The 13,444-nt window shown below is 45.1% G+C and overlaps 1 protein-coding gene across 10 annotated transcripts in view; it reads right to left on the bottom strand.

Moving 5' to 3' along the window:
* PRDM2 (PR/SET domain 2) overlaps positions 1–13,444 on the bottom strand; it is a 118,668-nt gene that overhangs the window by 60,077 nt on the left and 45,147 nt on the right. For 9 of the 10 annotated variants that reach the window (XR_014144687.1, XM_081817518.1, XM_081817521.1 and 6 more), the window contains one exon: positions 7,388–7,514. Coding sequence is in view for 8 of the 10 variants with exons in the window: in XM_081817518.1 (XP_081673644.1) it covers positions 7,388–7,514 (127 nt within the window). In the remaining 2 variants the exon portion in view is untranslated. Of the gene's footprint in view, positions 1–7,387; positions 7,515–13,444 lie in introns of those variants that run through there. The other variant, XM_081817526.1, reaches the window with a different exon arrangement.

Raw genomic sequence — 13,444 nt, 5'->3', positions numbered from 1 at the left:
AAGAGGATAAGCATCCTCCCGGGCCGGCAGCGCGACCAGGAGGGACATCAGCAGTGCTGTCCACGGAGCACCGAGCACAGTGCCGGGCACACGTGCAACTCGCTGACGGAGGAAGGGCCGTCACCCTCACCATCAACAGAAAGCAGTGATTCATCACTTAACGACAGGATGTGCAGAGAAGGGTCAAATCACGAGGCATGTCCGTATCAAAATCAACTGTAAGGAATCAATTCGACCAAGAACTCTTGGACTGTCTGACACTGGCTTAATCAGAGTGCTAATAAAGAAAAACAGCTGCTTTCAGTATTCATCTTTTTCACCTGGAGAAACAACAGTAGCCTTTTCGAGTAACTCTTGCTTCTCCATGCCATTCAGAGCCCCTGAACCACGTCAACCAAATGATTAACATTAATCAAATCAAACTTCAGACGTGTCCTTGGCAGCAGGTACAACGTGAACCGGTCACGTGACGGCCGATACTACCAGGCTAGCCCGATCTGCGACTGCGACGGGCCCACATCTCTCTCAGCCTAACGCTGTGTGGAGAACCCATGTCACGGCGTCCCTGGAGCGCTCGCCCAGTCCCTCACTTCTTCACAGGCAACTTCAAATACGAGACTACACTCCTCTAATTCTGCTAAATTCGTGTGTGTAGCAGCCCCTCTGTAAACCAGAACAGGAAACCGCCTAAGGTTCCTAGGGAAAGGAAGTACTCAGTGAGTTTCAAAAACAATTAATCCGTAATTCTGAAGAACCTAGTACTCCTATGGGGTTTGTTTTTGTTTTTTTACTTTCAAATTATAAACAAATTTTTTAAAATCAACTAAACTAGTTTGAACTAACCACATTAAGGGCCCCGTTTCTTTTTTCCTTTTAGAAAATTTAATCATGATCAAACCTATTTTCTGGATTAGGGACGTCTCACCTTCCAATTTACATATGACAGGAGAACCAGAGTAACAGCCTAAGGATACACTCAGTCACAATGCTTGAGGCAGTTTTGAATTGTGGCATGGATTAGGATTTTTCCAAGTTCATCTATTGAACTACAGTTGAAAAATGTGCAAAATGCTTTGAAAAATTTTAGTTAATCCACACAATTTCCCTATGAACAAGTTATAAATAGCAAAAACATCAAAGGCACAAAACTACTCACCAATTTCTTACCTAAATTTGGAGCAAGTTAGTAGCAGCAGCAGCAGAATTAAAAATTTAAAAAAAAAAATCCCGTCTCCTACTGTTAAAAAATATCAAAGCTGTATCAACCTTTTAAAAACAGGCCACCACAACAGCAGCATCGACCAACCTGGCAGGCAACCATCAGAGATGGGACCCAACGCTCACCAAAGGCATCAGCCAGCTAGAAGGAAGTGAGAGCTACAGTGGGGACCAACCAGGACACCAGGACACTGCTCTCTTCGGTCCAACGTGACAGGTTAACACTGGGGCCACATTTCCACAGGAACGTCCCACCACCAGCCACTGCCCCACAACCTGTGAACAAGAGCTACCGAGGAGCGCCCTGCAAGGAAGTGGGCACCGGACCTGCCCACCAGACGCCCAGAAGGTTCAGGGCCCATCTGCCATCACCCTCAGGCACCACGGCAGGCTTCCATGATTCGGCCAGGCCTCGGCCCTTCAGCTTCGGCCAAGGAGCCTCAAAAAGAGCCGTGGGCTGCTAGGGGAGAGCAGGACAGCAAACACCACCAAAGCTGAACACCACCGTGTTCTCGGCTTTTACCACACGCATCCTCTAATTGTAACTTTAAATGGAACCAGTGTTTTCCCTCCCGTCTGCTGCCGTTGCCCACCCATAGACAAGCGGATGAAAAACAGTATATCCTGTAGAAGAAAAAGCACAGAAAACCCAGGTTCAAGTTCTGACTGTGACACCCACCGGCAGTGAGTTTGAACAGGTCAGCCAAGCTGGCTAAGGGTCCATCTCCTCATCTGGAGGCAGTGTGCACACCACAGTAGCAGAGACCACACGGGAATATTCGCCCAAAGGAGAGTGCCCGGCACTGCTCAGGGCTCATGAGCTGCCCGCCTCTGCCCCCAAGGACCCTCTACGCCTCCATCAGAGCCTCTTGTCACACCAGCGGTGACCTGTGACCTCCCATGTCCCTCTAAGTTTTTCCTTCCCCAACTCACACGAGGTCTTTCCTTCTTCCCCTCCTCAATATCCTTCGCATGAGTCCTCCCCAGGAGAACTCCCCACGGTGCTCTGCTTTGTCACTACAAAGCAGCATCATGTCCTCTCCAAAGGGGCTCCTGCCTACCACCCCCCCCAATCCTGGACCCCAAACACAAACACACTAGAACACCTAGAAAGCCTGACCTGCCCTGAGCTACATTAAGATGGGCAATAAGCTCCTCCCTGAATGTTTTACTTATCTCTCTAATCTTCCCTACCAATCCAGCCACCGAGTGCAGTGCCTGGTAGAAAAGGGGCCCATACGTCCACTTGGAGAACGGAGTTTCATGATGCAAAAACACTTGCATGGGTTTCTAGGTGGCCCTTCCATTACCCCCACCCCGACCGGGGCAATAAATTCCCCCAAACTGGTGACAGAACATCCAAAATCGGTCACTCTTCCTGGAGCTGAACTTGACGGGGCCCACCCCTGTGTCATTCATGTCATAGCCTCTGAAAGGCCATCCTTGGCCACCCATCCACAGTCACGCCATGTCTCACCCCCCCCCACCAGCACGTGCGCACACTCTCTTTCTCTCTCTCTCTCTCTCACACACACACAAACACGTAACATTCCAAAACTCATACTGTTCCTCTGTTGGCTGGCCAGAACGTACATTCCATGAGAGCGGGAACCTTGGTCGTTCTAGTTCTCTGCTGTAACTTCAGCATCTACCATAGCGTGGGACACAGACACAGCAAATGCCTGTCACATAAGGCTGAGGGGACACCCTCCAGACATCTGCTACTTTTCTCTGACAGTCCCATAAGGCTCCTCTCCACCTTCTGTGGGCCCAGCCAAGTTCCCTTCTTCTCTTGGCGTCGGGAGTCCTCGTTGCTCCACCTGAAGTTGCCTGTGAAGAAGTGAGGGACTGGGCGAGCGCTCCAGGGACGCCGTGACATGGGTTCTCCACACAGCGTTAGGCTGAGAGAGATGTGGGCCCGTCGCAGTCGCAGATCGGGCTAGCCTGGTAGTATCGGCCGTGGAGCACTTAACTTCTTTCCCTTAAACTGCCTCAGACCAAATTATTTTGCAGCTGGATCTCTTACCTCCCTAACTTGACTGCAAGTGTGTATATGCTCTGTCACCTTTAGAGAAGAAAGCATTTCACATGTGTGCAACTAAAGAAAACTGAGGTGTTCTTCACAGTACCAAGACTTCTTATTTGAATGACTCTGGTTACAGAGACACATGAAACATTTCCTCTTTAAGCTGATTCTAATTCCACCATTCTGTGATGACTACAAGTCACCTAGACAGATTCTATAAACTAGTTGGCATTCTCAGGGACTACTTACAGTTTTTATGAAGGATTATCTAAACCTCTCAAGTAACCTGAAGGAGGTACATACTCTTCACAATTCACTGCTGCCAGTTTTGTCATAAACGGCCTTCTTTACTGTCCAGCTATCAGCTATAAAAACTATTTGCTGCTATAAATAATTCCTCTCTCTAGTTTGTTGTGAACGGAAAAGTCAATAGATCAGAAGCAGGCCAAAAACCAGGGTGAATCGGCACAGGGCGAGGCTCTGCCATGGGAAAGCAGAGTGGCAAGGCCCACCACTTGTTCTGGGCTTAGAGAAATCCCCCATAAATACCGACTGATTAAATGAGTCACAAACTCATTCCTTCCTCTGCAAGAAACACGAACTCTCAGCCGCACGGTGTCAGTGGCACTTACTGTTACAACAGACCCGCCCGCTGCGCTAACTCTTCTACTGTCTGGTTTGCTCTTGACAGCAACCCCACGAAGCTAGGCAGTACAGAGACCATTCCGTGTTAAAACACCCATTTTTACAGCTATGGAAACTGTACCCCAGAAAGGTGACGTAACTTCCCCAGTCACACACCTGGTAGAAACCCAGGAGTCCCATGTTTTACATGCCTTCCACTCAGCCCCTGTGTATGAGCCACTATTGTTTCTTGAGGGTAAAAGAACTTCAGCTAAGGCTCTTCTGTGGCCAGGAGACAGCAGGGCAACACCAAATTTGCTATTATAGTCTGTGTCTTAAAAGAACTTTTGCCAACCATCATTATTTACTGCTAACCAGCAAATTCAATCTCTTATTTCTCACAATAACAAACAGGACACAAATCGAGAAGACGGTAAATTCTTCTAACTATGGCCTTTCTATGTTACTTCTAAGATCACAATCTTCCTGTGGTGCAAATTAAAATAACCGAAGCATCAGACACTAAAAACCCTCCCTCCTTCTCTACCTGCTGTCCCAAGAAATTCTCATGCTCCATCTCATAACGGGTTGCTCAGACATGTAAGAAGTTAGGCTGAATTACAAAGCTGAGAATCCAAAATTCTCGTTTCAAACACCTCAAGTATGCACATCTTTGGCCCATGGCAAACCTGCATGCTCCCTGGTCAGAGACAATATGAACTGTGTTCTCCCAGCACTGTGTTCTCTTCCTTCGTTACAAGGTTTGTGTGGGTCTTTGTTTGCCAATCAGCCAACATTTATTGAGGGCCTATTCCGTGCCAGCCATCAAGCAACTTCCTGATTTAATGTCGGCCTCCCCCACCAGACTCCAGGTTACAGGAGAAGAGGCACTGCTGCTTTTCTGCTCACCACTGCACTACTCAACCTAGCAGAGTGCCTGGCACACGGCAGGGACTTCACAAACATGAACTGCATGAGTGAATGATAAGAGAGACAGAGAGAGAGCGAGAAGAGGCCACTCCGTAAAGGAAGCGGGGCTTGTACTGCCCAGAACACGCCCCCTGATCCCCCAGCAACGTGATGAATTCTGAAAGGCGCCACATGCAATGCACAGCTGTAGGCACAGCAGCTGTCCTGCAAGGGAGCTAAGGCCCGGAACTCTGAAGAATTCGGCCCTTTGTTTCTCTCTGCCTGCCTCACAATCAAAACGAAGTTAGGTCCACTGTCAGACTACCTGTCAGCTGCAGGTCTTCAACACCTGGCTTGCAGAATTACTAAACTAACATGCTACTGAATGAAATTTATGTTGATTTACTCTCCGACATCACTGCCTGAAAAAGTATTTAAAACGTCTGAGGTCACACACAAGACCTAAACAGAACCAAGTTAAAATAAAAAGTTCTCCGTTTCAGGTCTTTGCAAGCTATAAATTAGCTTTCACCGAGTATTTAATTTAAAAGCAAAGAAAGTTTGACTCATTATTTAAACTCTCTAAACTTCAGTACTCTTTACCAGTAAGTTGTTCAAAACAGACTATTAAGTTCCCAGAGCGAGCTTCATGCAAGTATTTTCATTAAAACCTAAGACTCAGTGGATTATATGCTTCCCAGAGTAAATACAAAAATAATAACAGGGATAACATGAACTACTTAATTCAATGTAAAAACCCAGCAATCTAGGCAGGTATAAAAATGTACATTTGTATATTCATGTATCACTAATTAGACAAAAAGTTTATTTTCAGTTTTTTTCCTCCACATCCAACTAAATGAGCAGAAAAAAACATTTAGGGTTCAATAAAAAAGCAGAAAGTGTTGCACACCAAAGTATGCTGAACAGAGAAAAACCTGAAAGAAGCTGCTAGGAAGCTATGAATATATTTAAACATATCATTAGTTATACTTAGTAGCAGAGTAAAGATCTCCCGCTCCCCCAAAATACCGCCCCTGCAAATAAATCACAACTTACCTGGAGAGGCTGGTGGCATTACTTATAAATGAAATGAACACTAAATAAACAAACTGAAATATGTAAACAGTTTCAAACAATTAGGTACTAAGCCTAAAAACAACAAAAATCTCAATACTCAGTTACAGCAGTAGAAAAAAAACACTTGGGAATTTTCTAGACCCTGATCATGTGATGCAGGATCAAAGCATTTAATGGCCTAAAACAATAATGAAATAACATTCGATAAAAGAAAATGTGTACTTAGAAAAAGACCCCACCAACTTTCTCTTGGATGAAGTTAGTTGTATTCCCATTACACTGTGAAATATAAAGAATAGGTAATGGAAAAAAATCACAATCGACTTCTTGCCTACATTTTTAAACATTCTTTTTACATTCTTCCAAAATCGTTTACGTTATGATTTCATTTACAGTATGACTTCCACAACTCACTTGGCAATGTTCTGAGTAAAGGACGGACCCCTAAGTTCTGACGACTACAAAAATTTACGTAAGACCTAAGGCAGGCAAAAAAACCAAACGAACAAAAAAGGATTTATAGGACTAAGAAACTACCATACCGTGCCTTGGCATATATTCAAACTGGGCTCTATGAAAGATTCACGAATTCACATTAAAATTCTTCATTAAAAAAAAAAAACCCAACCTGTCCGAATTGAATGCCAGCTGGAAATAGGATACATCCAACCAAACTATTTTCCTACCCAGAATTATCCCCTCCCCTTTTTAAGTGTGACTACGCTTTATCTTTTGTTCGAAAACATCGTAAAACAAAATAAAACTACGGGAGTTGATTCAAAAGTGACACAACATCACACTCTTCAACTTCCATTTTTGTTAGTGGCCTAATTTCGAGAAGGTCCGCGGTGCTCAGACCTTCGCCCACCCCGAGTGTTGCAATCGTGCGCAGCGCGGCGCGGCCCGGCCCGGCCCAGCGAGGACAGGAGAGGAGAGGAGTGGCGGGGCCTGTCCCGGCCCGGCCCCGCGCCCAGAGGAGTGGCAGGGCCCGGCGCGGGGCGGCCCGGGGCGGAGGCGCGGGGCGTCCGGCGCCGGCCCGGGGCAGAGCGGCGGCGTCCGGCCCTTCCCGCACGGTCCCGGCTGCATCCGAGGCCGCCGAATCTGCGGACCTGGAAATGTCACTCTCGGAACATATTTCATGACGCGTTCGCTGGCGAACAGCACAAAAAGCTAAGAATATACCGGGTGTGCAGGGCTCCGAGAGACCGGCCGCCGCTCCCACCCGCGAGTGCGGCTATTTCGGAGGTTCCGAGCGAAGTGACAAGTAGCCCTCGGCCAGCCCTCCCAGCGCTCGGTCCGCTCACTTTTGCGCGCCCGGCTTCTCGGCCCCAACTTAGACAAGAGCCCGAGCGCGGCGTCCGGCCGTGATTCAGCAGCGGCCCGGGGGGAGGGGGGGGCGGCCCGGGGGCCGGGATCGCGGGCTGGGGCCGGGCCGGGCCGGGAAAGGTCACCGAGAGCCATGGGCGCCGCCCGGGCCCGAACCCGGCCCGGCGGCGGCGGCGGGGGAGCCGGGGCGGCGCGGGCGCCTACCTTTCCTGCTTTTCGGGGAGCTCCGCTTGCTCCGGGCGCTGGCTCGCTCTTCCTCAATCGCAGCTGCTATCTCGGGGTTGTCTTCCCCATTGTACCAGACCAGGAGCTCCTCGCCCGGCGCGATTGGCTGCGGGGACAGAAGAGACAGGCGCCGGGCCAATCAGAGCGGCGGTTGTTGGCGGGGCGGGGCGGGGCGGGGGCGGCGCTCCCGGCTGGGGCGGCGAGCCAGGCCAGCCCGGCAGGAAGGGCTCCTTAACCCTTGGCGGCCGCGGGCCTGGGCGGCCGCCGGCACAAACCCTCTGCTGGAGGGAGGACCTCACTTCCCGGCCCGCCTCCTCTCCCCGCGGGCCGCGGAGGCGGACCTGCGGCTCTGCTGTCAACTCCAAACTGTCTTACCTTACCGAATCTTACTGTTCAAAGCCTCACGACTGCCCACGCAGAAGGAAAAATAAAACACGGAACCATTTTGCCCACGAAATCTAGGCTCATGAGAAATGTAAAGCGTAATGTAAAAGAACCCGACGGTTTGGAAAAGAGAAGTGTTGAAAGCTAATTACCAGCGTACGTTTCGGATGCCAAGAGCAAGTTCAGCATGATAAGAACTGTAAGTCACTTCACATTTATAAACGCACCGCTAATGATATCACGGAAATGCTAAAAGAAGAGGCGGGACGCAGGACGCAGGCGTCCCTGCACTATATTCTCTATGCGCTGCCACCAACCTGCTCGGGCCAAAGGAGAATCCACTGCCTTGCCCTCTGTACCAGACAACTTTTAAATGCAGAAGGAAATGCCTAAAAAAACCACACAGGTACTATGCTCCTAAAACATTAACTCTGAAAAAGCCAAGAGAGTAGCGAGGACATGGACCACCACCACGCTGATTACACCTAGGATAAGATCCTGAAGAAAAAGATAACCGAGTGGAAAGATCACATTCCTAAATAGAATTTAAGGAAATGGCTTATTGGCTTCTCTCACAATGACTCACCTGTTCAAAAAGTTCCAAGGGTAACAACAAAAGTAAAATTGCACCTAAAACCCACCGAATAAAATAAGAATCCATCAGTCCATTCTGATATAAATATAATGAATGAACAAGTAAATAAATAAGAAGGAAAAAGCTCTTCCTTGAAGTAGATCCCAACTAATCAATAAAAAACAAATAATGGAATTAGAAAACCACCACTTGGCAATCATAGCAGTAATAACTGATTCATCAACAGATGCTAAACTAATAGGTCTAAGTTTCAGGTGTAATAGTATTAGCATGGTCTCAAAACATCTCCCCATAAAACATGAATTACAAAGGTAAAAACAGTATCCTCAGAATGAGATAAATCAACATCCTGTGCCTCCTGATACAATGCACAGAAAAGATTATCATCACTTCTGGAGATCTCTGCCCAAAATGCATGACCATAACTTAATCATGATGAAATATAAGAAAAGCCCAAACTGTGGGACATTCTACAAAATAACTGACAGGTTTGCTCAAAACTGAAAGGCTATACCAGACGAAGACTGACATACTGTCCACACTAACGAGACTGATAAGACATTACAACTGAATGCAACTGAGCTTTCTCTTCCTATAAGGACATGGTTGGAACAACTGACAAAATGTGAATAAGGTGTATAGATTAGCTAATGAAACACTGTGTCAGTGTTAGCTCCCTGATTTTGATCACTGCACTAAGATTATGGAAGAGGAGGCCCTTAGTTTTAGGTGCAGGTGAATTCCATCTAAGACGCCAGTTTAGAAACAGCATAGTTCCTCATTTTAACGTACCTTCTCGTCTAAATAAAGCCCTTGAAAGTAGACTTTATTTTGTTTCATTCTCTGCAGAACTCAGTTTATGTAGTCCGAATTTTAAGATATTCTCAATTCTTTAAAAGAACAAGCTACTGTTTCCTTTGCTCCCCCAAGGATGGCTAAAACCTGCCATTTTCTTATCTTTAAACCAATGTACTCTTATTTGCCTTCTTGAATCAGTTACACCTGATTCTAATATATAATCTATTAATGAATTGAAATAGCCATTACAGATGTCTTTTGGCACTCTGATGTGCTAAATCTGTTTCTCCTGAAGGAACAGGCTTTTTATTTAAGTAAACTATTTCTAGTTCCAAATGTATAGTCTACTTCCCTATCTTTTTGTTATAAATCACATATTTATGGAATGGCAGTATCCTCCAATATTTGAAATGATTAGCGTTCACAGAAAAAAGGGAAGCCTTCAATAAAACCAAAGTAAAAAAGAAACACGGAATGGAGGGAGGAAAAAGATGTATTCCCGATATGTCCCTAATCCAAACAGCATAACCAGAACACTGGCTACAAGACACCCACTGGACATTTTCAAGATACCTACCAAACTCAGAGCTTAAAGTTTCCTTGTTCATTGCGCTGCAGTCTTCTGCACAGAACTGACTGCACTAGCAACTGTGTGAAGAGAAGTATCAGCACGAACTCTTTATTTAGGAGGCTACTCCTTTGTTGTTGCAAAACACAATATAAAACACAACAGAATCTGTTCTCTAATAGAACATTTCTAAATAGCTAGTGAACTGGTGAACAGCTGGTTAAGAGCAACCTGATTTGTTAGCTATTGAACAACCTTCAAAACTGTTAGCAGCTGAGAGGATTATTATATTCTTGAGCTATTTACTTCCCCACCTCATAGTAAAACAGCGACACAACTAACAGATCTTTATGAAGAGGAAAGTAATATATATATTTTTTAATCGGTGCTTGTTTGCTTCGGTACTACATTGTTTTTTCTTCTGCACTGCTTAGCACATTTAAGATTTTGGAAGTCAAATTTCAGAAAAGAAAAATTATGTCCTTAAACATAGAACTATAAGTGCACATCTTAAAAAATAAAGTTGAAAGTCCAAACAACCTTTTTATGTATTGTACTGTGATGTTCAACAAAACAAGAAGATTTTAAGATCTTTCAACTTTTCCTTTGAGTTCTGACAGGCTTACAGAACAAAGCATACTCTCTTTTTTTTTTTTTTAAAGATTTTATTTATTTATTTGACAGAGAGAGACACAGCGAGAGAGGGAACAAGCAGGGGGAGTGGGAGAGGGAGAAGCAGGCTTCCCGCCGAGCAGGGAGCCCGATGCGGGGCTAGATCCCAGGACCCTGGGATCATGACCTGAGCCAAAGGCAGACGCTTAAAGACTGAGCCACCCAGGTGTCCCCCAAACATACTCTCGTATCTAAGTATCAGTAAATATAAACTCAAAATTTTACCAGACCAATTAGGAAGAGACAAGGGTTCCAATAAATATTCCTGACACTAGGTCAAAATAAGAGAAATACTCCAGAATTATAAGAATACACAACACATCAACGCTCAGCCACTTACAATCTAGTCGCCAGCAAGATCTCTTCCAAGTCACGGGTCAGGACAGCCTCAGCTCTCAAACAGGTGAACTGAAGACTGAAATTCATCTTTCTCCCTGTGGGCCACAAGGCCCCACCTGATCTGACCCCTGACCACCTTACCAGCCTCATCTACCATTCCTCTCCTTGCTCCAGACACACTGGCCTTTATTCTATTCCTTAAAAAAAAAAAAAATCTAGCTTATTTCTACTTCAAGGCCTTTACTTCTACCGGGCCCCTCTTTCTAGACTGGTCTTCCGCAGAGATCTTTGTGTGACTGGCTCCTTCCCATGCTAGGGGGGTAGGAAGGAGGGGGTTTTTATGTCTTGTCTTCCCTGACCTGCCAGGGGATAGATAAAAAATTATATAATTTTATATAATTTTTTAAAATTATAATTTTACTCATTGTTCATTTTCTATAAGCTGGAGTTCCATGAGACCAGAGACCTTGTCTGTTCTGTTCACTACCACAGAAGAATACCTGGTACATAGTAGACTCTCAAGAAATATTTATCAAACTAATGAAGAGATGAATGAATGGGTGGGAGGCCAACTTCTAACTTTCGGGAATTTAAAATAGTTTTTAATCATACTACAAACAAGACCAGTGTTGAGATTTCCTAATTATCTGGGTGATAGTTGAGAAGGCTATACAGAGCCCAGAGGAACATCACATGTAATTTATTTACAAAACCTAACCCACAGAAAGCTTAATCTAGAAGATTTTAGTGAGATAATCACTAGCAAGGAATCTGAAAGGTCTTGTGCATACGTGAGCAAACATCAAAGGTCAGGACTGGGGGATGTCTGCAAAGACAGAACTATGTTACTTCAGACAAAGGTAAAAAGAATAGCAATGGTACAGCTGGTTAACACTTGGGAATACTCAGGTTAGGCTAGGACTGTTCACACAACCTTACAACTAGTGGCTTGTTTAACCTTCACAACAACTGTATTAATTGGACTATGACCTCCATTTTTACAGATGAGAAAACTAAGAGAGTTTAAGTAACTTCTCCTAGTCACACATCTAGATGCCAGAATTCGCTCACAAGGCAATCTGCTCCAGAGTCCCCACTCCTAACCACAGGACTATAATACCTCACCAAAAATAACAGCTAGCATTTAGCATTTATTAGGCACTAGAGCTCTACCTCTAATAGCCTAGACAATCATCATGATAACCCTATGAGGTCAATACTATAGTTATCTGTATGTTACAAATAAGGGAACGAAGGCAAAGAAAGGTGACTTGCCTAAGGTTACACAGCTAGTAAAGTCCCAATGACCTGCCTTGGGTCACAAAGCAAGCCCAGATTTAATCCAGCAGTCTGGCTTCAGAATTCACTCTCCCAAACACCATTCTCTCTCGATTCTCAGTGTTTCAGATTTGCTACCAGAAATGAACACGTTTTAACAGGAAGTCAGATGAAGGAACTGCGAAGTGTCTGAGTATCACCCTGGGCTTGCTCTCCCTTGGGGCCTCATTTCCACTCGCTTGATCCCCTCCCAGTCATCCCCTCACTACTATTTCATCTCCACCAGGATTCTGCCTCACCAATTTAACCAGAGGTAACTCTCCCTTTAAATCAGTTTGAGAAACAATGAATGAATTCTTGAATCAAGTTCTGAATCCAATTTCAAACTGCAGTGTAACCACACTGCATAGAAATACCTACTAGGAGATCATGCTGTTACAATCCAGCAGCAAGAAAAATGAGAAGGAAGGTGGTAGACATTTTTCATGAGACGATAGCACAAAAAAACATTTCCTGCAGAGACTGGAAACAAGGGCTTGGGTATATATGAAGCAAAGGGCAGTCCAACTGGCTAAAGATGACAGGAAAAATATAGCAAAGGAGAATTAAACAGCTCTGTGTTAACTAAACTTCCAGAAGTCCCAGCGCTACCACACAGGTAAAATTCACCATGCTGCAAAGCTGACCACTGTCTTCAACGCTTGCTCAAGAGGTTTCAACTCCATGAAGATCATTTGTTTTCATGGACTGTCCCCCAATCTAGGACAATTTTAAATGGAAGTGAATAAACAGAAACTTGAATTGCAGCAATTTTAGTAGACGTATCTATTCCAAAAAGCAACAGTCATCTATCTTTAGAGCCTCAAGTCTCCTCTTTAGAGAACATTTCCATGCAGGATCAGTGCAGATTTGCCTTCCCAGAGAACATGAAGAGAGGGCCAGCGCCAGAAATGTAGCAGCACTCAACGCTGCCTAATGCTAACTGCCCTGCATGTACTCAGTGACCTCTGACCTCACCACAAACTCTAGAAAATGATTTCCTCTTCTTTTCATCTCAACAATTAATGTCTCCAAATCAAAAATTGGCAGAAAGAAGAAACCCGTTCTGTTTAACTTCCAATCTGAATAAAATCTAGGGAAAAGAAAAGCTAATCCATGGCTACATGACACTGAAGACCAAGAATGTGTTTTCTGTTAACACAGAAGCACCACAGCTATCGACGGTATCCTACACTTGGATAAATCTGCCAGTTGGACAGTGGCTCGTGCAGTTGTATCTTAAGAGGGGGGAAGCGGCTGCCACATGCTTAACTCATCAGTATCTACAAAGATGCAGCATGTAATTATTTAACACAATCTTCATGCTTTGGTGCACACAAAACAGTGGCAACTGTATATTTAA

This window comes from Leptonychotes weddellii, chromosome 4, assembly GCF_054177405.1.
Source record: "Leptonychotes weddellii isolate Sample4059 chromosome 4, ASM5417740v2, whole genome shotgun sequence".
NCBI classification, from domain to species: domain Eukaryota; kingdom Metazoa; phylum Chordata; class Mammalia; order Carnivora; family Phocidae; genus Leptonychotes; species Leptonychotes weddellii.
Note: the sequence above shows the minus strand (reverse complement) of the source record. Positions and strands in the feature narration are given on the sequence as shown.